The following is a 26,499-nucleotide window of genomic DNA, read 5'->3' as shown; positions in this document are numbered from 1 at the left end:
CGCAGACCTTGTTTTGAGCAGCAAGGCCCCACAGCAGTTTCAGTGTAGTGCCTGGGACGGACTGGGTGTTGAGTGAAGTGTCAACCCAGTAAGCACACTGCCCCCATTTTTAGCCGGCAGTTTCTGGTTGCGCAGAACTAACTAAAGGTAATGTTAACATCCCTTTTTATTTTTCCTCTCCAGGGATAAAAAAAATAATTACTTTTTCTTTTTCTGCACAAACCATGACACAGGCCTTCTGCCCTCACTCAGGGAGCCTTGGGCCTAGCTTCACCAGCTGCATTCATCCACCTCCATTCTCTGAAACTGGGAGCTAGGTGCTTTAGCCCTTTTCATTTTGTGTTTTGTGCTCCAGTCATTTGTTGCTGCTGGATTCTAAATTTATGATTACTCCACTTTGGGCATTATCGCGAGGACTGAACTGGACTAGAGCCATCAGGGTAAAGGCTCCCAGGTGTGGGTAGGAAGAACAGCTGCCTTTCCAGAACTGGGTTCTGCAGCTCACTGCCCTAGATGGCCTTGGGCAAGCCCTTGGATGAAATTGCTACTGCCTGGTAGACCAAAATAAAATCTGAAGATACAGTGCCGTGTAACACATCTGAGCACACGAGGCCTTTGGCATTATGCAGGTCTGTTCCCCACTCATGGCTTTATTTTCTGGCCCCCAACAAGACCACCTTATTCACGAGAATTCTGAAGATCCTCCTTTGCTTGCCTGAAGCATCCTTGTATTGCGCAACCTTGCAAATCTGGGAAGGCAGGTAAAACCAAGCGCTTGGTTTAGCTAACTTTGTTAGGTACTTGGACTGTTTATGTGGGAATGTTCTTTTACTGTGTGGGTACAGTTATTCCCTTTATCTGCTTATATTTTGTCAGTCCTCTAGTATCTAGTAGTCTCATTTAGATGCCTTGAAAGAATGTGTCTTCTACTTCTTTTACCCATGGATTTTCTTTTTATTTATTTATTTGTTTTATTGATTTCTCTCCCCTTCCCCCCGCCCCAGTTGTCTGTTCAGTTCATTTGCTGCGTGTTCTTTTTGTCCGCTTCTGTTGTTGTCAACCACTGGGCCAAGTCCGCTTCCCACCCACGGATTTTCCGAAAACAGAGTCTTAAGAAACCGTTTAAGCAGTGGCTTTAACAGACTCATCTGTGGGACATTGTCAGACTATTTACCAGTGCCCTTCTTGGCTGACAGGGGAATGTCAGAGTTTTAGAGGGGGAGGGAAGGCTATATAAACTGAAAAAGCTTCATAGATGATTGTGATATGCTGTTTTCTCTCCCATAAGCATGGAAACTAGAATACAGTGGAGGGGTTGGGCTGCTAGATTTTGGTATGGCTTAGCTCTGTGGGAAATACATATCTTTTTAATTTATTTTTTGGTTAAAGTTGTGGGTTTACAGAAAAATCATGCATAAAATACAGGTTGCCATATACTACATTATTATTAACACTTGTATTAATGTGATATATTTGTTACAATTGAGGAAAGCACATTTTTATAATTGTACTGTTAACTATAGTCTGTGGTTTATCTTAGGATTCAGGGTTTGTGTTGTACAGTACATGGATTTAAAAAATTTTATTCTAGTAACATATATACAACCTAAAATTTCCTCTTTTAACCACTTTCAAATATATAATTCAGCGCCGTTAATCATATTCTTAGTACTGTGCTGGTGATGGTAGCACCACATCATGATACGTATCTTGAGCTAAAGATACCTTTGCTTTAGTGCTTTGCCTTCAGGGCGCTAGGAGATTCCTCTCTGAAGTCTGCCCCTGTGTGGAAATGGAAGCACAGAAGAGAAGAGTCCTGTTAGCATCTTCATCAATAGCTAAGTCCTTATTGCCAGTCTAGGCCCTCACCAGGGGTTTTAGGGCCCCGTAGACGTCTCAGCAGGAGGTCACAGCACCTAGAGAATTTTTTGGGGATCTCAAGGTCGCTCAACATACTATTTGCTGAGACGAAAATGGGATTGGAGTACACGTTTATTTGCAGCAATTTTATTGAGGCCTAGGATCAGAAATCAGAATTGAGGTTTAAATCAGTTGTCTGGTAAATTGAATATGCTGAGGATATCATATGTCTAATCTACAGTTGGCACAACTGCCTTCCTCTCACTTTTGGACTGTAGTTTACAATGAAACTCTTTGTCCTTACTCAAATCTGTCCTTGGAAGTTGTAAGGTAAGATCCTTGCTTCTGTGAACTCACAACATTTGGGATGTTTTGGGCTGGTTCATTAGGGTACCCTACAGAACAGATGGGAGGAGATGTACCTGGGGCACTTAAACTAGGAAAGGGGCTTTGTGAAAAGAACTTTGAAGGAATGAGCCAGAATTTGTGGATTTTGCTGCTCACAGTGTTGTGTCTACCTTTCTGGATTTTCTGGGAGTTGGGAACTAACTCTGCCTTGGTTCTGCTTTCTCTAAGCAATACATTCTGACCTCTTTTCCTTTGCAGTGCTTTTTCTCCCCACTGTTCTGCTTTACTGGTTCTGTATCCTCCTTATTTTTCTTTTCTTTCATTCCCCGTAGTACTAAAGACCCAGCTTCTGAAGTGGCCATATTTCTGACCTGTAAGTGTACATGTGGTATGTATATAGTTATTCTAAAAGTCCCATGCTGAAAAACTAAGTAACCCCTGTTTGCCACTTGCAGTTTGACTCTGCATGCCTTTAAGATTCCTGTTTTGTCATTTTTGTGACTGGGCATCCCTAAAGAAGTTGTATAGATAGTAGAAAGTTCCTGCACTAGAAATCATTTTTCAATGTTTTCTTTGAATGTTAAAAGTTACTTTTTCAATTCATTGATTGTCTCCTTGAAGAATACCTAAATTTCCGTTTAGTGCATGCTGTCTGTAAGTTTAATTTTTGTCAAAGTTATACACATACATAGTTTTAAAGTCAAATAGTTCTACAGTGTATAACACTAAAACATCAGTTCCCTCCCTTCTCTACCTTCACTTTTGTTCTCCAAGGCACTTTTTTTTTATTTCTCTCTCCTTCCCCACCCCCACCCCCCCAGTTGTCTCTTCTCTGTGTCTATTTGCTGCGTGTTCTTTTTTGTCCGCTTCTGTTGTTGTCAGCGGCACAGGAATCTGTGTTTCTTTTTGTTGCGTCATGCTGTGTTAGCTCTCCATGTGCGCAGCACCATTCTTGGGCAGGCTGCACTTTCTTTCGCGCTGGGTGGCTCTCCTTATAGGGCGCACTCCTTGCACGTGGGGCTCCCTTATCAGGGGACACCCCTGTGTGGCCGGGCATTCCTTGCGTGCATCAGCACTGCGCATGGGCCAGCTCCACACGGGTCAAGGAGGCCTGGGGTTTGAACCTTAGACCTCCCATGTGGCAGACGGACGCTCTAACCACTGGGCCAAGTCCGCTTCCCCGAGGCACTTTCAACTATTTCTCTTTCTTCGGGTATTCATCAGTATATTTCTAATAACTTGTGTTGCTATTTCTTGATTTCTCCAGTTTTATATATATCTTTTGACTTCCTGTTGCAGCCTTTGAGATTCTGGGTCTCTTGTATGGCCACTGATTCTCTCCAAACCCAGTTTTTCTCCCTCCATCCTCTCAATACAATTTGATCATACTTTTTGGCTAAGTTAATATTTAATGTTCATATGAATAAGATTATGTAAATATTATTCACAGTTGAACAGGGAGTATAACGCTTTCTGTCTTGTACATCTTTTTTGTTTTTCCTGGAGTTAATTGTTTCTGTGGCTGCTGCTTTTGGCTTGGTTTTGTTTTTTTTTTGTCTAGGTATCACTGTCCCCAGATTATCCATGACAGTGTGACTCTCCTCTTCTAGATGGAAGCCATCTCCTCCAGCATGTGTTGGTTGCCCTCGAGGCCTGCTCTCAGCTCTCGTGGGATCTACCCGGGGGTTCCCTTTGTTCTCTCCTGTTGGAGCCCTCCGTTTCTGGGTTCCACACCTCTCTCGCCACCTCTCAGACTTTCACCAGTGGTACTGTCTTCATGCTGGTACTGGGCCATCCTGCAAACATATTCCTGTGTGTAGATGTGAGTCTTTGAATCTTTTTGTAATCAGTGTAAACTAATTGTAGCGGTACCTAGAATCCCAGATAGGAGGGCCCCCTTTTTTTTTTCCTCTTTATTTTTTTTCCATCTTTATTTTCTTTTAATGTTACATTCAATAAATATGAGGTCCCCATAGTCCCCCCCACCTCCCTCACCCCACTCCTCCCACATCCACGATAGGAAGCCCTTTTGAGCTTACCCATTTCTAATCCTTTAGCTTCCTGGCACCAGGGAGCTCTGGAAGATTGTTCCATGCCCCCAGGCTGGAGCCTTTGTCTCCTGACTCTCATACTTGTGTCCAGTACACCAGCAATGGAGGTTTTGGAGTCAGACAGTTCTTTATGTCAAGCCCCACTCCCTCCCTTGACTGTGTCGCCTTGGGCATGTGTCTTAGTCTTGTGAAGTCTCTTTTTCCTCATCAGAAACATGGGGTAATAAACTGACCTTACAGGATGGTTGTAGGGGTTGGAACGAAGGCAGAAAAAGCAGCATTCAAGGCCTGGCTCAGGGGATACCCTAAGGCAATTGTAGGTCTTATTATTTCCCTCTTGGGTTTTAGCCTGTGTTTAATACATCAGAATGAGCCACATCCACTCAGAACACTGGCTGTACACCAGGAAATGGTTCTTTCAGGACCAGACACAATAATTTCTTTAAGTACTGTTAGGTCGTATTAATTGTCATAATTTTAATTATGTAATTTAAAGAAGTGTCTGTTAAACTAATCCTTATACTCTGCTGTATTAACAGTTTTAACCAAAATAAAAGGGATATGTGTGTGGGGGGGAGGTTAATTTATCAAAGAGAAAACAAAAAAGTCTCCCTGCAGAGCTTTTAATTACTTTCCTTTTCTGTAGGTGTATTTTGGTGGTGGCACTAAATGGTGTTCTATTTGTTTCACTGTATTTCCATATAGTGTAGCCATCCACACACTTATTCTGTAAACCAGCCTCCTACTGGATGGGATTTTTTTTTTCCTTTTCACCCCAACCCCACCCTGTTGTCTGCTCTCTATGTCCATTCGCTGTTTGTTCTTCTGGTCTATTCAATTCTCATTAGGTGCTCCGGGAACCCATCCTGGGACCTGGAGTGGGAGAGAGGTGACCATTCTCTTTCTGCACCTCGATTCTAATTCTCTGCATCTCATGTTGTGTCTTCCCTATGTCTCTCTTTCGCTGCGTCATCTTGCTGCATCAGCTTCTCTGGGTGGGCTGCACCACTCCTAGGCAGTCTGCCCTCCTGCGAGGAGCTGCACTCCGTGCACGGGGCACCCTTGTGTGGGTAACACTCCTTGTGTGCAGCAGCACTCCACAAGGGCCAGCTCGCCACATGGGCCAGGAGGCTGTGGGTATCGAACCCCGGACCTCCTATATAGTAGGCGGAAGTTCCATCCGTTGAGCCATATCCGCTTCCCCTGGGTGGGATTTGAGTTGTTTTCAGTTTTCGTTTTTAGAATAATACAGCTATTGTAAAGAGGCGTTTGTGTTTTTTTTTCCTTTTGAGTCATTTCTTAGGTTTCTGTTCCCAAGGTGAGATGAGGGACTGCAGATTTAACAGCTTGTGGCTTTAGTTGCATATTGTATTAGACTGAATTTAGATTCTAGGTTCCAAAGCAGGTCTTCTAAAAAGCCCTATTCTGTCAACTGGAGAATTCCATTACCTGCTATCTCTATTTCCCACCATGCCTGTGCTGCAATATTAATTTGCATTCCTAGTGATTATTCTGAGGCATGTAAATCTTCAATTTCATCTAAAAGTTAAAAAAATTATTTCACTTCTAGTTTTCTAATATTTTTCTCATTTTTAAAAATTTTGCTATCTGCATTCGTAGAAATAAACTTTTGATCTCCATAGCAGTGGTTGCAAACTTCTTCTGAAAAGGGCTGATAGTAACTACCTTTTACAGGCCTCACAGTGTCTGTCACAGTTACTCATTCTGCACTTGTAGTGGGGGAGCAGCCGTAGACGCGGGCAAGGCTATACTCCAACAAAACTTCACTCACGAAAACGGGCAGGGCTGGATTTGGCCCATGGGCTGCTGGTCTGTACTGTCTAGACCTGTACTTTGAATCTTGACGGGGAGAATGGCCCACAAGCCATTCTTGTGGAGAACCAAGTGAGTGCAAATTTAGTGTGAAAGAATTCTGCTCTGGTTCTCAAAGAAATTAACGTTCCCGTCACCCGAGAAACCTGTGTAAACTGGGCTACCGGAGCAAGCCCCTGGTCTGTGCTTCAGTCTTCGGCCCTAGCTCTTATGCGTTGCGCTCTGGGAGGAAGGGGCTGACTGCAGAGCTGGGCAGGCATTTCAGAAGAGCCTCCTGGCACCCTGGTGACCCTCGTGGGGTTTTCTGTTGGCCACTTGGGTCTCCTGGGCATGCTTGTCGGGCTTTGGCCCTTACCATGGCAGGAAAGAGAAGAAGCCTCTGAGGAGGCAGGAGTACAGCAGAGTTGATTTCATAGCCTCTCATGGTTTCTGCCTGGGAGAAAAGTGAGAATCGAGATGCTCAAAGGGAGGGAAAGAAAGAAGTCTACACCTCACGCCCTGGAAGCACTGCTAATCCCCTTCCTCGGAGGAGAGCCGTGCTGCTCTCCTGGCCTGTCAGCAGGGCAGTGGCTTGAACTGGCAGTCCCTGGACTCTGAGCCCGGCTTTGAGACGCTCTTTGCCTCCTGTCCAAGAATTGCCAGTGAGCAGGGCCTCAACCCTTTGTTCCCCGGAGCTGGGTGTTTTTGAGTGTGCTTTCAGTCGCCTGCTTCACTGTGATAGCGGTTCTGACTCTGTCCTGGGCCTCTGCTAAATGACTTGGGAGCTCACACATTAGAGCCACAGAATTCTGGAATTAAAACATCTGTTCTCCAAGAACAGGGACGGTCATTGGGGGTATAGTTGATTGAACTTTACATCAAATCCCATTTTTTGTTTTGTGCTCTTAGCATGGCAGCTTTTACAAACTTATTCTCTAAGTGGGATCTTTATTGAAATTGGTGAGAAAGAATGTGTTGCTCACTTTTGTTCCCCATTTTTTTTAATCTGCTTTCCTGTTGATAGTTAGTGGCGCATCCATCTCTGTTCCAACCATCACTGCTTCCCTTCTTTAATGAAGGACGTCTGACCCAAGGGAGAGCCTCTTCCCTGTGCAAACTGCCCAGTGGTACCCTGGTTTGGGGTTTCCCTGGCCTTTATGCAGGGCAGGTGGAGGTTATACCTGGTTCGTGCTGTCCTAGATCCAGTGTAGGCATTCACTCACATTGAACTTCCCTGAGTGGTCAGCAGTACAGTTCTAGTCTATTTCTTATAATGTGTGAATTTTGGTATTGTGATAGGTAGAAGCCACTCATTGTGCATCTACCCTTTTTTCAGTATTTGGCACCCATTCTGGCCCAGTCATTTGTGGTCCGTGGCACTTTTGAAATGCTGAAGATTTCCAGGCAGTTTCCGTGGAACACCTGCCCATCCAGCTCTAAGCAAGCTCAATAGAAACAAGAAGTGGCCTGGCCAGACCAGCGAGGACTGTATTCTAACTGCCAAAAAGATCAGTACTGACACCAGAATGGCAGCCACTCTCAAGCTATTAAAACTGCGAGTGTTTTTCCGTCCTTTTGCCTCCACTGTAGCCCAGAATGTGGCTTTTTGGAATGTGAGAAGCAGCACACAGCATGGCCGATGCGACCCAGCGGAACGCAGTAGCCCCTGTCCGCCTGCCAGGCAAGCTGAAAGCACTTGCAGCAGCTCCTCCTTTTGGAGGAGCTTGACAACCAGCAGTGCGCTGCTGGGTTTGGAATTCAGCAACCTGTCCATCTCTAAGGGCAGCACAGTGCAGCCGAGCTCACCAAGGACCGTGAGAGTTGATGAAGAGAATGTGGAAGCCTTTGATTCCCTAGAAGATCCCCGAGTTTTCCTACAGTTAAGACCGGAGTACCAGCTTCACAGCTATAACAGATCTGAGACTTGTCGGACCCTGTCTATTTCAGAAGGTGAACTAATTTTGCACAATGTCATGTTTTTTAAAAAAAACCTCCAACCACAAATCATTGTTGATTATTTCTGTAAGCTGAGCTCTTTGCCTGCAGAGCAGCATCCTGTTTTGCTGTCCAGTTCCAGCTTTGCTTTACTTTGCCACCTGAGTGTGAAAAACATAGAGTTCTTTAATGCCCCGGATCTGATCAGCATCTTGAAAGCCTTTGTCAATTTAGGAATCCCCCACTCCCACCCAATGCTAGATATGTATGAAACCAGATTTTGCCATCAGGTGTGGGAAATGAGCCTGGACCAGCTTCTCTTGGTGGCTGACCTCTGGCGGTACATGGGCCACAGAGTGCCTCGCTTTTTAAAAATCTTTTTCAGTTATCTTAATTTGCACTGGAAAGATCTCTCCTTAACCCAGCTGATTCATTTAATTTATATTATAGGAGAAAGCCGGCAGGTACCCCAGGATCTAATGCAAAAACTGGAGTCATTGATCCTCAAGTACATAGATTTGATCAATTTAGAGGAGGTGGGTGCAGTCTGTTTGGGATTCTTTAAATCAAGTAGTAGTCTCTCTGAGTTTGTGATGCGGAAAATTGGAGACTTGGCTTGTGAAGACATGCAGCGTTTGAGTAGTTATGCCTTAGTGAATATTCTTAAAATGTTCCGCTTCACTCACGTGGACCACGTGCTCTTCATGAGGCGGCTTGGGCAGGTGGCTCCTCAGCGAATCCCTTCCCTGGGCGTGCAGGGCGTCATGCACCTGACCCTGGCCTGCTCAGCCTTACGCATTCTGGACGAAGGGATAATGAATGCTGTGGCAACTTCTTTGCCTCCTAGAGTAGCACACTGTCGAAGTAAAGATGTGGCCAAAATTTTGTGGTCATTTGGAACTCTGAATTATAAGCCACCCAATGTGGATGACTTTTATTCCAGCCTGATAAATGAGATTCACAGAAAGATGCCTGAGTTTAACCAATACCCGGAACACCTGCTCACCTGCCTGCTGGGTCTGGCGTTTTCTGAATACTTTCCAACAGATCTCATCGATTTCGCTCTGAGTCCAGGATTTGTCAGGTTAGCTCAGGAGAGCAGTAAATTTGAACTTACTAAGGAACTGTGTACCCTTGATGGTATAGTTGGCATTGAGTGTCCAGATTACAGAGGCAATCGCCTTAGTTCCTGCCTTCGGCAAGAGGGAAATGAAATGCTGTGGAATCTAGCAAGGAAAGATATGACCTCAAAGCCTGAATTCCTAGAGGCTCTTGTTTTACTTGAGATCATGTTGGGTGGGCCGCAGTACATCAAGCACCATATGATTTTGCCTCATAGCCGATCTTCTGACTTAGAGGTACAGCTTGATGTTAACATGAAGCCATTACCATTTAACAGAGAAGCCAAATCAACTGAAGATATAGCCAAATTAAGGGTTAAGCATGTGGGAGTCTGCCTTACAGATGATCTGATGAATCAACTATTAAAAGGGAAGTCAGGACAGCATTTCCAGGGGGAAATTGAGTCAGAGATTGGGCAGCAGCCCACAGAATTAGAGAAGAAGGCAGCCCTACACTTGGGGGGCTCCCTTTGCAATCCGGTGGCCATGGAAATGCCTGGCTTGTCTCCCCTAGCCTGCCTGCAGGCCCCTCGAGTCAAGTTGGCTATTCAGTTGACAAACAAGAACCAGTATTGCTATGGTTCCAGGCGTCTGCTTGGACTGCACAGCACGAAGAGGCGGCAGCTGGCTCGGCTTGGGTACTGCGTGGTAGAACTACCCCAGTGGGAATGGCTCCCACTGCTGAAACGAACACGTTCGGAAAAGCTCGCGTTCCTCCATGAGAAAGTATTCACCTCTGCACTCTGAAGGGCCTCAGGGGGCCTTTCTCCTTAGGAATCCTTCAGCTTTGCACTGTACCAGCTGGTGTGGAGCAGTGGTAAAAGCCAGGCGTAGGTTTGGTAATACATTTCGTATGGGGACTTAACTGTGCTGTTGTCTGGCATGTTGGAGCTAGTGTAAGTAACTGAATTTAGTGTAAGTTGCTGCTCGTTTGTGCATTTTACTTGGCAGATAATAAACATAAAATGTTCGGTCAAGTAAGTCCTATTGCATTTTTCTTTCTCTCTACCTGCCTTAACTCACAGTTATTTTGAGTTTTTACAATAAAAGTATAGTCAGACATTGTCTGAAGCCAATTTTTAAAAAGTGGTTTTCATAGATTTTGTTTTAAAAATAAGAATCTTTTACAGTTTCACTTACATTTCAGGGTTTTCTTCCATTATGTGTATTTTCTTCACACCCCCTAAGAGTAAAGACCTTGTCATTCTTGTTTAGATTTGGGTTTCTTTGTCCTTATTTGTTGGTTCTTCCTGCTTCAAAGAGCCATTTCGATATTAAGAAGCTTAATATCTTCCTCTTAGCTTCCTTTTCTCCATTTCTACTTTTACACAAACATTTTTCCCCTGGGATTTGTCTTCCTAAAATTAGACCTAGGAGAGTAGAATTTTATGAGTGGTTGCTGGGCCTTTTTTTCCCAGATCTGGTGATAAGGAAGAATGTTTTTCATGACAAGTAGCCCAGGTGAAGAGATGGGTTACCTCTATAGCAGGAAGTCCATTGGGCTTCAGGTTTGGTTGATTGGGTTGAATTAGAGCCAACTAGCATAAGGAGATTTATGTACGTAAGAAACGCAATACTGGGAAGTGGATTTGGCCCAGTGGATAGGGCGTCCGCCTACCACATGGGAGGTCCGCGGTTCAAACCCCGGGCCTCCTTGACCCGCGTGCAGCTGGCCCATGCGCAGTGCTGATGCGTGCAAGGAGTGCCCTGCCACGCAGGGGTGTCCCTGTGTAGGGGGGCCCCACGCGCAATGAGTGTGCCCCATAAGGAGAGCCGCCCAGCGCAAAAGAAAGTTCAGCCTGCCCAAGAATGGTGCCGCTCACACGGAGAGTTGACGCAGCAAGATGATGCAACAAAAAGAGACGCAGATTCCCATGCCGCTGACAACAGAGCAGATAGAAGAACATGCAGCAAATGGACACAGCAGACAACTGGGGCGGGGATGAGGGGGAGGTAAAGGGGAGAGAAACAAAAAAAAAGAATACAAGTAATTACGTAAACACTTGGGGTCTGTGAGAATTTCTTCTGAAAGGCATGGGGGCATACTTGAGATTGGGAATTGTGGATTTAAAGACATTTAAAATTTTTTTGACTGATTTTTCAATAGGTAATACAATAACATAATTCAGAAGGTGTTCAGTGAAAAGTCTTCCACCCATCCATGTTTCCTTGCCACACAGTCCTCTGTCTGGAGACCGCTTGTGTTACCAGTTTCTTATAAATCTTTCCAGAGATAGTTTTCTGCATAAACAAGGAAATAAATGAATGTTTATATATTTTAAATTTTTAAGTGAATATACTTTCTTTTTGTGCCTTTTGAAACTGGGTTTTTTATTTTTTCTCTTCTTTGTAGCTCTTGGGGCATTTGGAAAAGTCGGGGGATTTTTTTTGGTTTCAGCATGGCTTGGCAGCACAACTGGAGACGGATGCAGAGAGTCCTCTCCAAGAAAGAATTATCACAAGGAGAATGCCAACAGTAGTACTTTCTGTTGAGAAACATTGCATCTGACTGGTGGTGGTTTGTGGATGGATAGAGTTTTGAATTGTGTGTGTGAATTTTGTACTCAGCCATTTTCTTGGGTTTTCTTATTTGTAATAGTTTTGCAGATGATTCTCTTGGGATTTTCATGTATGCAGTCATATCACTGCAAATAAAGATAACTCCTACTTTCTAATTTTTATATTTCTAATATTCTTCCTTTGTCTAGATGTGTTGTTTAGTACTTTAAGAACAATGTTGAATATCACTGGGGCTGGTGGAAATCTTTGTTCTGTTTTTTGTTTTAATCAGAAGGCTTCTCGTGTTTCCCTGAATTAGGCATAATGCTGGCTTTTGAGTTTGATACACCACACACATACACACACATATATATATTTTAACAAAATTTTATTCAAGTATGTCATTCATACAGGACACATTTTAACTTAATGTTGGATTTCATCAGCTGCTCTTTGGCAATTGGGTAGATGAACGTATTTTTACTTTCTACTTATTACAATGTGTGATTTCTATACCAAGAAATTTTCTAAAATTGTACCATCGTCATGTCTCACTTGGTCATGGTTTGTTATTTAGGGATGTTTTTAAAAATTTAGATTCTCAGACCTACTACCCCTGAAAGGTGGAAGGAAAATCTTTTATAATTTAATTATTTTTCCTTTTTTTAAAACTTTATTTTGTACATTTAGTAATTAAAAAGAAAATACAGTTGAATAAAAACCAAAGCAGCAAGTTTGTGAGCCAGAGTTGTGAGGCCACAGATGGGAATTAAGGAGCTTCCTGAGCTGTGTGATACAAACCTGTTTCCCTTCCCCGATTCCTCCAGCTCCTGGGTGGCCAGCCCCCTTCCTTTTCTTGCGCGGCGTTGTCCCCTCCAGCAGCGTCCTCCAGGTGGAGCCCTAGCACTCTCGTTTCCCGCCCAGCTGTTAGGGATGAGGGAAGACGGGCAGTGTGTTTATCCTCACGCGTCCTTTCACAGCCTTCCCCAGTGGCCTGCCCAGAGCAACCTTGGCCTCCTCGGCAGTGCCCCAGTTATGGCAGGTGCGGATCCCCCTTTTGTCAGTTCCTGTGCCTTTGGGTTGCCCCGTTTTTTGACTGTTGGGAGCTGTCAGGTTGGCTCCTGGGTCTGTCGTCACAGCCTCAGAATCTGACAACTTCCCAGGGTCATCTTGTACATTTCTTGCTCCAAGTCTGGAGTCAGCTTTCTCCAAGTACTGACCCACCTTTCTAACTTTTATTTCTTCTCATCAGTCCTTTTCCCCTGCAGTCTACATTTTTATCACATGTTCAACTCCGTCTTTGCTGGATTCACTTTGTTTTTGCCACAGCTCGGGTCCTTGTCCTTGATTTTTTGTCTGCCTGGAATGCCCATCTTTTCTCATGTCTAGCAAATTTCTCTTCCCCCTAAGGCTCTCTTCTCTCCTATTTTCCGCTCCTTCTTTCTAACCCACACACAGGCAGAGTGTGCTAGGACCTCTGTACACCAAGACATGGCCCCAACCTGGACTGAGCTAACGCCTAACAGTCGTGCTGGAGGAGGGACTGAGCAACTCCACGGAAGGGTGGGGTGAGCCTCCTGCTCCCTGCAGATGAGGTGCACTTGAGCAAGCCTTGGAAGAAAAGTAGGCCGTTACCGGTATGTATATGTGGGGTCATTCTAGGTAGACAGTGTGATTCTTGTTGCACCTGAAGTAAAGCTCTGACCCGACAGACCTCTGTACTTGGCCTCACTGTCCTTTTCCACCCACCTTCTGTCAACTGCCCCTTACGAATCTCCAGGGCCCAGGGCCCCTCAGGCTGGCATGCTCTCCTGGGTCGGTGGGTAGCTCCCTCCCACCATTTTTCAGGTCTGCCCTCAAAGGGCACTACTTCAGAGAGGACTTCCTGTCCACGTTGACCAAAACGGCACCCCACCGACTGCTTCATTTTCCTCCTTGCCCTCTGCAGTTATCAGAAAGTTTTCTTTACTTGTTGGCCTGACCATCCCTTCTGTTGGAAGACGGACCCTTTCGACTTGCTTTGTCTAGTTAACTTCATCTCCAGCACCTTGACCAGGTCCTGGCCGTGTTGAGTGAGCACACGCAGTTGAGTGAGTCTGGTGCAGTTAGGGGAGGTGGGGAGGTGGGGAGGTGGGGAGGTGGGCAGAAGGCAGGTGGAGGGTGGGGCTGGGGAGTCGCCAAGGCCTTAGGGCTTGCTGTAGGGGCTGGGACCCTCTAAAGGGAAAGTCAGTTTTGTGTGCTCTATTAACTTTAAAAAAAAGATAATTAAAAAATAAAATAAAATTTAAAAAATTAAATGAAGCAAAAAAAAGTCAGGGACTATTTGGGCAGGTTTGTTTTAGAAAGGCTAGGGAAGGAGCAAGATAGAGCTAGATTGGGAGGGGTGTTACACTGGGCACTCAGGGAGAGCTCCACAGATATTCGCAAGAACCCAGGTGAGATAATGAGGTCTGGAAATGTGGGAGTAGACGCTGGAATTCCAGAGAGGTTTGCAAGAGGAAATTGACAGTCCATGCTAATTGATTTGGATTAGGGTTGAGGACTAGCTGGGAAAGTATTCGGTTGGGGTTGCTGTGGGCCTACCTGGCCTTGCAGAACCGGAGACCTCTGGGCACAGGTCCAAGCTGGATCTCAGATGGGGACTGAACTGCAGGTGAGTGACACTGCCTGGGCCAGGTGGAAGGGGACCTACTGTAGGCAGGGGAGAGGAAAATGACCGAGAATAAAATAGCATTTATGGAGAGGGCAGAGCAAAAGGGGGTCCAATGATAAAGATGGAAAAAGCTATCTTTGACCTTAGCAATAGCAATTTGAATTATCAGAGCAAAAGCCAGATTGTAGACCTGTTGAACGAGTGGGAGTGAAGGAATGGGTTGCAAATATTAAGGATTCTTTGAGAATCTTGGAGGGAAAGGGGAAATCTGAGCAAGAGTTAAAGAGGGACTATGATTACCAGTAAAATACAGACATCCTTTATTTTTATTGCTAAATCTGGTTTGTTTTGTTTGTTTTGAGTGGGGGAGGGACAGAAGGACCTGAATTTGTTTTACATGTAAGGAAAAGTCAGGAGTTGAAGATGCAGGAGAAAGTTAAGAGTGGATGGACTAAGGCCCTGGAGGAGAGGGGTGGGTCCATTTGTAGTTTGTACAGGGAGACCCTGCCTCCCTCACTGGCTGTCAGAACTTTGCTGACACTGCTCATCAGGTGCTGAATAAGTGGTATCAGAGCCCTTTGCACATCTCTGTGTTGAAACTGAGTCTCTTAAACGGAGAAACTACTCCCACCTGTACCTTGTTTTGAGACTGGGTCTTTTAGGAATAAAACCTGTGCCCTCTGTGCCTAGCGGTGTGCCTTCAAGCCCGTGGGGATACGTTGGCTCCAGGGGCGCACAGCGGCAAGCTGCTTGGGCCACCCTGTGTCCTGGCCTGCATATGCACCTCGTGCTGGTGAGGGACTATGGGACAGGCTGGGACAGCTGCCTGTCGTCTTAACCAGCCCTTAGGAAATGCACACAGGTCATTTCTTTGTTCTGTGGATGGACAAGTAAGTCAGTTTAGAAATTATACAAAGTATTGCGCTTCCTTAAAAGCTGAAGTGCCCAATTTATAAAATTGCTCAGTGCATTGGTATTCCACCCACTTTTGAGGTTAAATGCTTTTCTCTTACTTGACAGGTATTTTCCTTTTATTCTCTCTATAACCTGTTTGAGCTTAGTCTTTAAAAAATGTGTATCTGCCAGAATTACTTTCCATTACATTTTTGTGAGACTCAAAATCATATTATATAACTCAGCTATTGCAGCTTCTTCGTAGGCCAGAGGAAGATGGGTGCTTGGGTGTTCAGGACGGATCACAGTCACCTCACCCTCTTTGAGATTATCCCTCCCCACCCTCTTCCCCCAAGGTCTGAATCTCATCTTAGCAAAGCTTTGCCTGGTTTCTTCAGGCTCCAGGGACGCTCAGGCAGAAGCCTACCATGCAGAGCCACCAGCCTGTCCCAGTTTACCGGGCACTTTTCTCAGTTTTAGTTCTGAGAGTCCATGTTCTGGGAAACCTTCAGTCCCAGGTGGAGCGAAACAGTCCCATGACTTCCTGACCCCTTCCCAGCCCTTCTTGTACCTGCCCTGACTCACCCTCACTCCAGGGAGGCAGAGGAGAAAGGTGTGTCTCCACCTGGACACCCAGGCCTGTAGGGGCTGCTGACTCGGGAAGTACCCTGGACGAGCCTCTGGCTCCGCAGTGCTCTCGGCAGCCGTCCTGGGACCCTGGAAATAATGCTCCAGCTGTTTAACAACTTACACCAACTTTAAATGGATGAAAAGAAAAAAAAGCAATTTAGCATTCAAACACATTGCATATTTAAATTTCTGAATATCTACTATGATCTCTTAGACTCATGTGTACATATTCCTAGATGTAGATTTTAACAGATGTTTGATCATAATACCACTATAGTATTTGTGTTGTTCTTTATACATGTATACATTTACGTTTTTATGCATACTCATCATTTGAGTGACATGAATGTCAAGGGTATCCTCATCACTCAAGTTTGCTATTACAAACAAGCTCGAGCAGTGGACCTAACTGGAGTCTTCAGTTGAGGGACTTAGAGCTGGGTGAAGAACTTGAAGAATATTTGGGTTTATAAAAAAGAAGACTTCTTACAGGCCAATACAAGGGATCCTTGTGATGGAACCGTATCTTGACTTTGGTGGCAAGTACAGAGATCTACACATGTAATAAAAATACATAGAACTAAACATAAACACACTAGTGCATGTGAAATTGTTGAAATCTGTGCAAGATTGATGGATTGCCTCAGTGCATCATTCTCCTCCTCATAATATTGTACTCCAGTTATGCAAGAGGCTATCATTAGGGGAAACTAAGGAAGGTTCTTATAACTGTGCAGATCTGTAATTATCTTGAAAGTTCAATTGAAAAGTAAAAGATTTCTTAGAAGGTGGCTTTGAAATCCTTGTGTGATGCTCAGTAATATGTTGTGTATAGCTTGTTTCCTTTTTCTTCCTTTTAAAGAATATCTCTCTAAATAAATAAATGGATGTCAAAAAGGTTAAGAGAAAGCCTGAAAGTACCTGTCTTGGTTTCTTTCTGAGTGTTCTGTCCTGCGACCCTCTTCTTGGATGTCTCTGGAAGCCGTCTGCAAAGTGAGTGCAGAGCAAGGGGACCCGTGACGGGCGGGTTGCCTCTGAGCGTTCAGAGCTGCCGGGCCCTGGAGGAGGTTAATGACAGGCTTTCCACGTGTGCTGTCTGTCTCCCTGGTTATAAACCTTCCGTGACTTCCCTCAGTCTAGTTTTTTTTTTAAACTGTAATCATTAGTAAGAAGTGCCTTTTTTTTTTTCATATTAAAACTCAGAATAAACACACCCATATAAAGTTTCACAAAACTGCTCACCCTTGTGGTGTACTGATATTTCCTTTCTTTTCTACTTAATCTAAAAAAAATGCTGGTAACTTGCTGTCTTGATTCTTGACCTGTAGTTTGGAACGATGCTGGGTCAGCCCAGCAGGTAGAGCAGTCTAAGCCCCTGGCCTGACGGTCCAGGCGTTTCCCGTCTGGCCGCTCAGCCCTGCCTCCTGCCCCCTCTCGCTAGCTGGGATGGTCAGCACCTGCCTCCCTCTGCTCGCCTGGAGCCTGGCCTCTCAACAGTCTCTCCCTAGTGCCCCCGCCCGTTGGCTCTTCGTCATGGCTCTTGGCTCCCTCAGCCAAGCGTATGCAGTCCGTTGTACCATGAGCATGTAGTACCTGTCCATCTGTAGAGTTGCCCTGTCTTCTGGGTATACATTTGGCTAGTGTTTTCAATATTTTTCATCAAGGACCTCAATAAGATACAATTTATATTGGATCCAGTTTATGCATTTGTTATAAATATTTTTTATGAAACTGAAACAAAAGTTTCCCTAAATAATACCCATACTGTATACACTTTGACACTTGATACTCTGTTCTGGTTTTTGTTTCTTCTCTTTCTTTGACCCGTAACTTGATTTAAAAAACCACAACTTGAAAACATTGATTTAGGCCATCCTTCTCCATGCTCAGTAGCATCTGCAGAAAGCTCTGTCACATACCTTTATATTCCATAATCACTGTTGGAAGGGAGTCTGCACTGAGGACAGGACCATTTCATTTTTATTTCTTTCTCCCAGTGCCTAGCACAGGACTTGTAAATGTTACATGAATCTGCAGTAGTCCATCTAAAATTAATTTGAGCAAATCAAATTCAATAGTGCACTTAAAGAATAATTTGCCACAACTAATAGAGTCTATCCTGGGAATAAAAGAATGGTTGGAAATGATAAAAATGTGTTAAGATAATCTCATTAGCATGTCAGATTTTAAAAATTGTATCTCAACATATAGAGAAAATTAGAATTCAAAAAGCATTCTTTTTTTCAGAAAAATTTATGAAAATTAGAATGTTTTATTAACAGTCTACCAATGTCTAATAATTTACACTTTTCAAAGATGAAATACAGGGGGCATTTCTTTAAAAAGTGGGAACGAAAGCAGAATGCCCACTCTATTATTGACATCTGGAAATTCTAGCTAATATAGTAAGATGTTAAGACAAGCTACCATTTTGAAAAAGGAATTATTATCACAATAGTGGGATTGTGAGAACTTTAGGAAAACAATGGAAATTTTATTATAATCATTGAGTTCATTAAGCCAGTTGAGTACATAATAAAAAATTTTCCTGTATCTAGCAATAACCAGTTAGAAAAATGGAATAAAAAGATCCTGTTCATAAATAGCAACCTTAACAAGAAAAATAGGACTCCTTTCAAAAATCAAAATTATACGAAGATAAAAAAAAAAAAATCCAAGATTTGCAAACCTAAATGTCTAACAAAAGGAGAATGGTTTATTATTTATACCATATTCTATTTTAAAAATGATTTTAGGGTAACTCTCACAGTATGCGTAAATCCTTGAGTATTCAAGTGTATAACGTGACTGAATTTAGGCCAAGAGAAACTTGAGGTGTGGGCCACGGTTTTTGTTCCGAGCTTTCTAGCTGTTAAAGTAAAGAAGAAATCATGATCAATTAGGTGATTCATAGTCACACCAGACAATGCTGAGTTGCTGGAGAGAAACAACTGTTCCTGGTCCTGAGACCAAAGAGAACATTTTCCCATGAGTCTCAAAGGAAGATATGGTACAGGTAGAGAATGATCATTTTAACAACCTAACAAGGGAAGCAGATGTGGCTCGACTGATAGAGTGTCCGCCTGCCATATGGAGGGTCCAGGGTTTGATCCCCAGGGCCTCCAGACATGTGTGGTGAGCTGGCCCACGCGCAGTGTTGCCACACGCAAGGAGTGCCATGCCACCCAGGGGTACCCCCACATTGGGGTGCCCCACGCACAAGGAGTGCACCCTGCAAGGAGAGCCACCCTGCATGAAAAAGGTGCAACCCACCCAGGAGTGGCACTGCACACACGGAGAGTTGATGCAACAAAGAAAAAGGGACACAGTTTCGAGTGCCATCTGATAATGCAAGCGGATGCAGAAGAACACACAGCGAATGGACACAGAGAGCAGACAACGGAGGGGAAGGGGAGAGAGATAAATAAACCTTAAAAAAAAATACAACTCAACAAAATAGCTGTCAACATTATGGAGCTATTTCTCATGAAGTTTGTTCTCAGTGTGCAGGAATCTGTGTAAAATGACAGCTTCCTGTCTTACTGAGAGAAATACGTCGGACCAAAGAAAGACTCAGACAAGTCCAACTTGGTGAGCAAGAGCCTTGCCCTCAGTGGTCCCGGGTGGGGAGTCACCGAGCCTGGTCATGCCCTAAATCCTCATCCGTGGTGGTGGGCAGAGAGCATGGTGCTTCCGAAGCTCGAGTCTCCACTTGACACAAAGCAAAAGGGGTCTTTGATCCTGCATGTGTGTGTGTGGATAGGGAGGGCCCGTGAGGGGGCCGTGATTAAAAAGCTGGGTGCTCAGGGTCTAGGAGCGGCCATTCAGTGTTTCCCAGCAGGACAGAGTCACACTGTACAGGAACTATGTAAAACTGACAGTTTGTCAGTAGTGCTGAAGTGACATCTTTACAGTAATTATGTAAGAGATTTATTGATACAAAGGTGCTCAAGCAGTTCACAGGTCAGATTATTCTTGGAGTTTTCAGGAGAAAAGTCTAAATATACAAGATTTACTTATCAGTCAAACTCAAACAGTTACTTCTCAAGGCTTGCTGTGAACTATTTAAAAAGGAAATGCAGCTGTGACTAGAAAGGGAAAGAACTGGAAGGGTTGTGGGAAAAGGCAAAGGCATATATGCTACAAAGTACCTTGCCCATACCCCACAGAGCCCAGGAAGAGTTGGGTAAACAGCGTGTGCAGTGGGATGAACAGCGGCCATGCCTGTGCTGCGTTTGACGCGAGGATAGTCCAGTACCTTCTCTGGAGCTCAGGTCCTCGGAGCGATGCCTTTCAGAGACTGGAGCTGTGGTTCTCGTGTGACGTGCTGTGCCACACTGGTGTCCTGTGAATGTTCACAGATTGGCACTGGGGATTGAATCTGGAACCTTGTACATGGGAAGCAGGTGGTCAAACCACTGAGCTACACCCACTCCTCTTGAATATTTATTTATTTCCCCCCACCCCAGTGCTTATGCTTTCTGTCTGCTCTCTGTGTCCATTTGCTGCGCCTTCTCCTGTGTCTGCTTGGCTCCCTTTGTTGCGCCATCTTGCTGCTCCAGCTCTCCATGGCGTGGGGCGCCAGCTCTCCATGGCGCGGGCCATCAACTCTCCACAGCGCAGGCGGTCACCTCTCCACGGCGTGGGCCAACTCGCCTTCACCAGGAAGCCCTGGGAATGGAATCTGGGGCTTCCCCTATGGTAGATGGGAGCCCAGTTGTTTGAGCCACATCCGCTTCCTCCCCCCTGAATTTTTATTAAATGTGTTAAACTTATTTTTGCTACAGCTAAGGATGCAGACTGCTAAGATACCTGTCAGATGGTGGAGTGGAGTATGATGTGCAGCAGCTGCTGAGGATACCAGGCAGGAAACGAGGTGCTGGCACTAAGGAGAATTTAATGTGGATGGACTGAACATACTCCATAAATATTCTCTCAAATTAGATTTTGGTAAGTGCTGTGGAGGGCAAGTAGTCTATGTCTAGTCAGGTAGAGGCCAAGTAGAGCTGACAACCTCTGATGAAGGCTGAGCTTTGTAAAGTGAGACACTTCTGTAGAAGCCTAGTTTATACCACACAGAAGTGGAAAGAGGACGTGGCTATGGGCAGGACCAAGATTTTCCTCCAAAACCAATTTGAGACCTGACCCAACACAGGTTGGAAAGGGTAGTTGAGGTTGTTGCATTTCTACATTGTAGAGCATAATCACGTGGATGTGTGTGTGTGTGTGTGTGTGTGTGTGTGTGTGTGTGGTACCAGGGCCAGGGACTGAACCTGAGACCTCGTATGTGGGAAACTGGCAGTCAACCGCTGAGCCACATCGGCTTCCCTGAGTTAGTTTTTTTGTTTGTTTTGCTTGTGGGTTTTTTTGTTTTTCAGGAGGCACTGGGAACTGAACCTGGGCCCTCCCATGTGGGAGGTGGGTGCTCAACTCCTTGAGCCACATCTGCTCCCCAATCACATTGATTTTAAAATCTGGACAGATTGTTTTGTAAATGAATGGTACCAAAATTCTATCTAAGTAACTGAAAAGAAAACAAAATAGGTAATGTATCCATAGAATATCTAACTTTAAGCAATATAACTTCCTGGTAAATCATTCAGGGGCAATGGTATCCAAGTAAGATGGTAAGCAGAGTGGTTAATTAAGGTTTGAATCAACCAGTTTCATTTCTTCATCTGCAAAATAATAATATTAGTCCCTTCCTTAGGGTTGTTGTGAGGATTAAATGAAATAGATGATGCAGGTTATGCATTTATCATAATGCCTAACACAGCGCTCAGTAAATGTTAGTCGTCGTTTATTTATTATTATTAATATTATTCCAGATATTCTCTTGATATCACCGTAATTGCAGTTAAACAAGGAGGAATCTGGCGAGGCACCATTCTAATCAATATCATACAGGTGTCATGCTGGATACCCAGTTGCTTTGTAGCTTCAACATAATCTAATAAAAATCTCCAGTGTTTTTTTTTTTTTTAAGATTTATTTTTATTTAAGATTATTTATTTATGCCCCCGCCTTGCAGCTTGCTTGCTGTTTGCTCTCTGTGTCCATTTGCTGCGTGTTCTTCTGTGTCTGCTTGTCTCCCTTTTGTTGCGTCATCTTGCTGCACCAGCCTTCTGCGGGCACGGGCCGTCAGCTCTCCGTGGGCATGGGAGAGCCTGCCTTCACAAGGAGGCCCTGGGACATGAACCCAGGGCCTATCATATGGTAGGCGGGAGCCCAACTGAGTGAGCCACAGCCGCTTCGCCCCAGTGTTTTTATGGAACATGACAAATTCTAAATTCTAAAATTTATATGGAGACACAAAGGATCCTGAATAGCTAAGTCACTCTTCAGGAAGACAAAGTGGGAGATTGTCCTCTCAGGTCATCAGAACTTGAGACATTCTAAAGCTGCTGTGGTGAAGGCACTGCAGTGCTGGCACAGGGGTGGGTGAAGGCGGCAGCGAGAGGGGACGCAGGCCGAGGGCTTGGCCCACCTGTGTGCAGACCTCAACGCGATGCGGGACAGCTGAATATTCAGATGAGAGAGAAAAGGAAAACCAGGATCCCTCCCTCACACCATACAAAAAATTAATTCCAGCTGGACTAAAAATTTAAAAATGAAAGCATATATAAAGAGTGTATCTCTCTGACTACCGGACTACTCCAATTATTGAATACCACAGAACATTAAGGAATGGGAAATCTAACTTTACATTAAAATTAAGAACTTCTTTTCATCAAAAGACTCTGTAAAGAAAATAAAGTTATAAACCGTAATTGTCACTCATAAAGTCAAAGTATTAATATTCAGAATGTGAAGAATTCCTACAAAATAAAAAATTTAGAGAAATAAAAATAGACATTTCATAGAAGAGAAACATGAAAGGACAATAAATATATGAAGAGATTTTTAGCTTCAGTAGTAGTTAGGGAAATACTAATTAAAATATCAGGAGATACCATTTTTATACACTTTAAGTAGGTAAATTGAAAAGTCTTAAGTTTATATACTTTTTATGCTGTTAGAGTAGAAGTTGGTACAACCACTTTGGGAATAAGTATGTTTCAAATTGAGACAACAGTAGACCCTTAAGTCACTTTGGGGTCCACCCCAGTTTTAAAAAAGAAATAGCAGTGTTCATTATATGTAATCGGTAAATATTATTTCATGAAACTTTTAAGTGTGTATATACGTACAGATGCACACCTGAGTTTACCATGGAGCCTGGTAAAAAAAGTTTGAGAAATTTGCACATTTGCCCCAAGAGATATATTCAGGACTTGTTTATAGCAACACTGTCTGTAATAGCAAAAAGGAGTAATTCCCACGCCCATGAGCAGGACAGTGGAGTAGCGACCCGCTCCTGTTGTCTGTGGACTCTAGCTGCTTAGACCCGTGAGGAGGCCTGGCAGTGGAAAAGGCAAGTCGCAGGTGAATACGTAAGATATTTCACTAAAGGTTCAGAACCAAGCAAAATAAGCAATGTCTTGTTTAGGAGTATGTATACATGTGATAAGGCTATGAAGAAAAGGAAGGGAACAATAAAAAAGCTTTAGGAGTGTTTCCCTCTGGGGAGTGTGGGTCAATGTGGGAAGCACCTGGGCAGCTTCTGTGGTGTGAGTAATACTCAGTTTCGTAAGTTGGAGAATGGGTTTGCAGATGTCCATTTTATTATTGTACTTCATAATTGACAGATGCAAAACAGTATATGTACACATATATTCTTTTGTATGTCTCAAATATTAAAGGAATATGACATCATTTTTTAATGTATATTTTTTATTAGAGAAGTTGTGAACTCACAAAACAATCATACATAATGTGCAGAATTCCCATACATCACACTTCCAACACCACCTTACATTGTTGTGGAACATTTGATACAGATTATGAAAGCACGTGATGAGACCGTTACTGCTGACTGGTCTGTAGCGTCCCTTGGTGTGTTTTTTCATACCCACCTATTGGTGACACCATGTATTACTGTTGCACGTCTGCTGTAGTTCATGAGAGAACACTCTCCTGTCTGTACTGTTAACCGCAGTCCTTCACCACTGTTGTGCTATGCAGCCCCATGCCTAGTGCAGTCTTTCCAAAGTGCACACTCAGTGGCTCTCACCTCCATCACAGAGCTGTGCAGTCATTACCTCCGTAAATTTTTGAACATTTTCCTTTGTCCAAAAAACGAAAGCCCATACCCCTATTATTGACTCTTAGTGTTAATAATATAGTACCTTGTTTAACACTGGTGCAAGAATATTACAATACTGCTAGTCTGTAAGTTATGTTAATCGTATTTTTTCCATGCATCACCATATTCTTACCACATTGCAATAGTGATGTACATTTGTTCTAGTTCATAGCACATTCTATTTTTTTTTTAAAACAAATCAGTTTTGTTAATATACATTAATAAAGCATACAATTCATGCAAAGTGTACGATCAGTGGTATCGGGTATACTCACATAGTTTTGCATTCATCACTTCTATTGTTATTAGAGCATTTTCATTATTTCAATAATAATAAAACAGACAAATAAGAAAATTCTTCACCTCTCAATTTCTCTATGTTTTCCATGCTGTACATAGCTGCTATTTCTGGCTATTTATTCTTCTTTCTTTTAAACAATTGCTGTGATTCCTGTTGATTCTTTTTTTTTTTTTTTTTTTTTTAAGATACATTTATTTCTCTCCACCACCTCATTGTTTAGCATTTGCTGTCTGTTTATTGTGTGCTGGTTTTTTTTAAAGAGGCACTGGGACCTGAACCTGGGACCTCGCATGTGGGAGGGGGACACCTAATTGCTTGAGGCACCCCCACTCCCTGCTTTGTTGTGTGTCTCATTATGTTTTCCTCCATGTGTCTCCTGTTGCATCTCTTGTTGTGTCAGCTCACTGTGCCAGCCCGTTACCGTCAATTCACTGTCTTGCTCGTCTTCTTTTAGGAGACACTGGGAACAGAACTTGGACCTTCCTTGTGGTAGGTGGGAGCTCAGTTGCTCAAGCCACATCTGCTTCCCTCTGGCTATTCTTGCACAATTATGATTAGGTAGTTCTGTTGAGATAGATTCACATATCATACACTCTATCATATACATTTATCAAAGTGTATAAACAATGGCTTTTAGTATGATACAATATTGTGCATTCATCACCACAAAAAAATTTAGAAAAATTTCCTTACTCCAAAGAAAAACTCCACACTGCTTAGCATTCCTTCCCCAGTCCTACATAACCACTAGTCTAATTTCATCTTTATAAAATTGATTTATATTGACATTCTATATAAATGGAATCATACAATATGTTACATAATGTATTTTAGTTCAGAGTAGCACAGTCGTAGAGTATTTGTCCTTTTGTATCTGGCTGGCTTCCCTCAACATAATTTCCTCCAGATTTATCCATGTTGTCATATGCTTTACGACTTCATTTCTTCCTACAGCTGCTAAACATACCAGTGTGTGAATACGCCAGTTTGTTTATCCATTCATCGATTGATGGACACCTGGGTTGTTTCCATCTTTTGGCAGTCGTGAGTAATGCCGCAATGAACATCATTGTGCAGAATGTCTGTGTCACTGCTTTCCGTTCTTCTGGGTGTATACTCAGTAGTGGTCTTGCAGGGTCACATAGCAAGTCTATATTCAACAACTTTAGTAACTGTCCAGCAGTTCTCCACAGCGGCTGTACCATTTATTCTGCATTCCCACCAACCAACCATGAAGAAGTGTTCCTGTATCTCCACAGCCTCTCCAACACTTGTCCTTTTAATAGTGGTCATTCTCATAGGTGTGATAATATCTCATTGTAGAATTTTTTTTTCTTCGAAAGATTTATTTCTTATTTCTCTCCCCTTCCCCCCCTCCCTCCGTTATCTGCTCTCTGCGTCCATTTGCTATGTGTTCTTCTGTGTCTGCTTGCATTCTCGTCAGTGGCACTGGGAACCTGTGTCTCTTTTGTTGCATCATCTTGCTGCGTCAGCTCTCCGTGTGTGCGGTGCCACTCTTGGGCAGGCTGCACTTTTTTCATGTGGGGCAGCTCTCCTTACGGGGCGCACTCCTTGCGCGTGGGGCTCCCCTACGTGGGGGCACCCCCGTGTGGCACAGCTCTCCTTTTGTGCACCACACAGGTCAGGAGGCCCTGGGTTTGAACCCTGGATCTCCCATGTGGTAGGCGGATGCTCTATCAGTTGAGCCAAATCCGCTTCCCTCATTGTAGTTGTGATTTGCATTTCCCTAATCATTAGTGATGTTGAGCATTTCTTCATGTGTTTTTTGCTGTTTGTATTTCTTCTTTGGTCAAATGTCTATTCAAGTCATTTGCCCATTTTTAAATTGGGTTGTCTGTCTTATTGTTGAGTTGTAAAATCTCTTTATATTTCCTGGATATTAAACCCTTATCTGACATGTGATTTCCAAATATTTTCTCCCACTGAGTCAGCTGCCTTTTCACCCTTCTGACAAAGTGCTGTGAAGTGCAAACGTCTTTAGTTTTGAGTAGGTACCGTTTATCTATATTTTCTTTTGTTGCATGTGCTTTGGGTGTAAGGTCTAAGAAACCACCACCTACTACAAGGTCTTGAAGATGTTTCCCTCCATTTTCTTCTAGTAGTTTTATGGTCCTATTATATTTAGGTCTTTGATCCATTTTGAGTTGATTCTTATACAGGGAGTGAGATAGGGATCCTCTTTCATTCTT

At 43.6% G+C, this 26,499-nt stretch overlaps 2 protein-coding genes across 6 annotated transcripts in view; both read left to right on the top strand.

Moving 5' to 3' along the window:
• UBOX5 (U-box domain containing 5) overlaps window positions 1-26,499 on the top strand; it is a 72,950-nt gene that overhangs the window by 417 nt on the left and 46,034 nt on the right. Inside the window, exons 2-3 of one of the 5 annotated variants that reach the window (XM_071211510.1) lie at window positions 20,591-20,753; window positions 25,244-25,333. The exons of 1 other annotated variant lie outside the window; for it this stretch is intronic. The gene's annotated coding sequence lies outside the window, so the exon portion shown is untranslated. Of the gene's footprint in view, window positions 1-2,540; window positions 2,582-20,590; window positions 20,754-25,243; window positions 25,334-26,499 lie in introns of all 5 variants that reach the window. 3 more of the 5 variants (XM_071211511.1, XM_071211513.1, XM_071211509.1) reach the window with 3 other exon arrangements.
• On the top strand, window positions 3,497-10,104 carry FASTKD5 (FAST kinase domains 5). Its single transcript, XM_023590456.3, has 2 exons — window positions 3,497-4,030; window positions 7,408-10,104. The coding sequence occupies exon 2, from the start codon at window positions 7,598-7,600 to the stop codon at window positions 9,872-9,874; it is 2,277 nt and encodes a 758-aa protein (XP_023446224.2). The 5' UTR covers window positions 3,497-4,030; window positions 7,408-7,597; the 3' UTR covers window positions 9,875-10,104.

The sequence above is a fragment of the Dasypus novemcinctus genome, chromosome 24, assembly GCF_030445035.2.
Source record: "Dasypus novemcinctus isolate mDasNov1 chromosome 24, mDasNov1.1.hap2, whole genome shotgun sequence".
NCBI lineage: Eukaryota > Metazoa > Chordata > Mammalia > Cingulata > Dasypodidae > Dasypus > Dasypus novemcinctus.
This window is presented reverse-complemented; position numbering and strand designations above follow the sequence as displayed.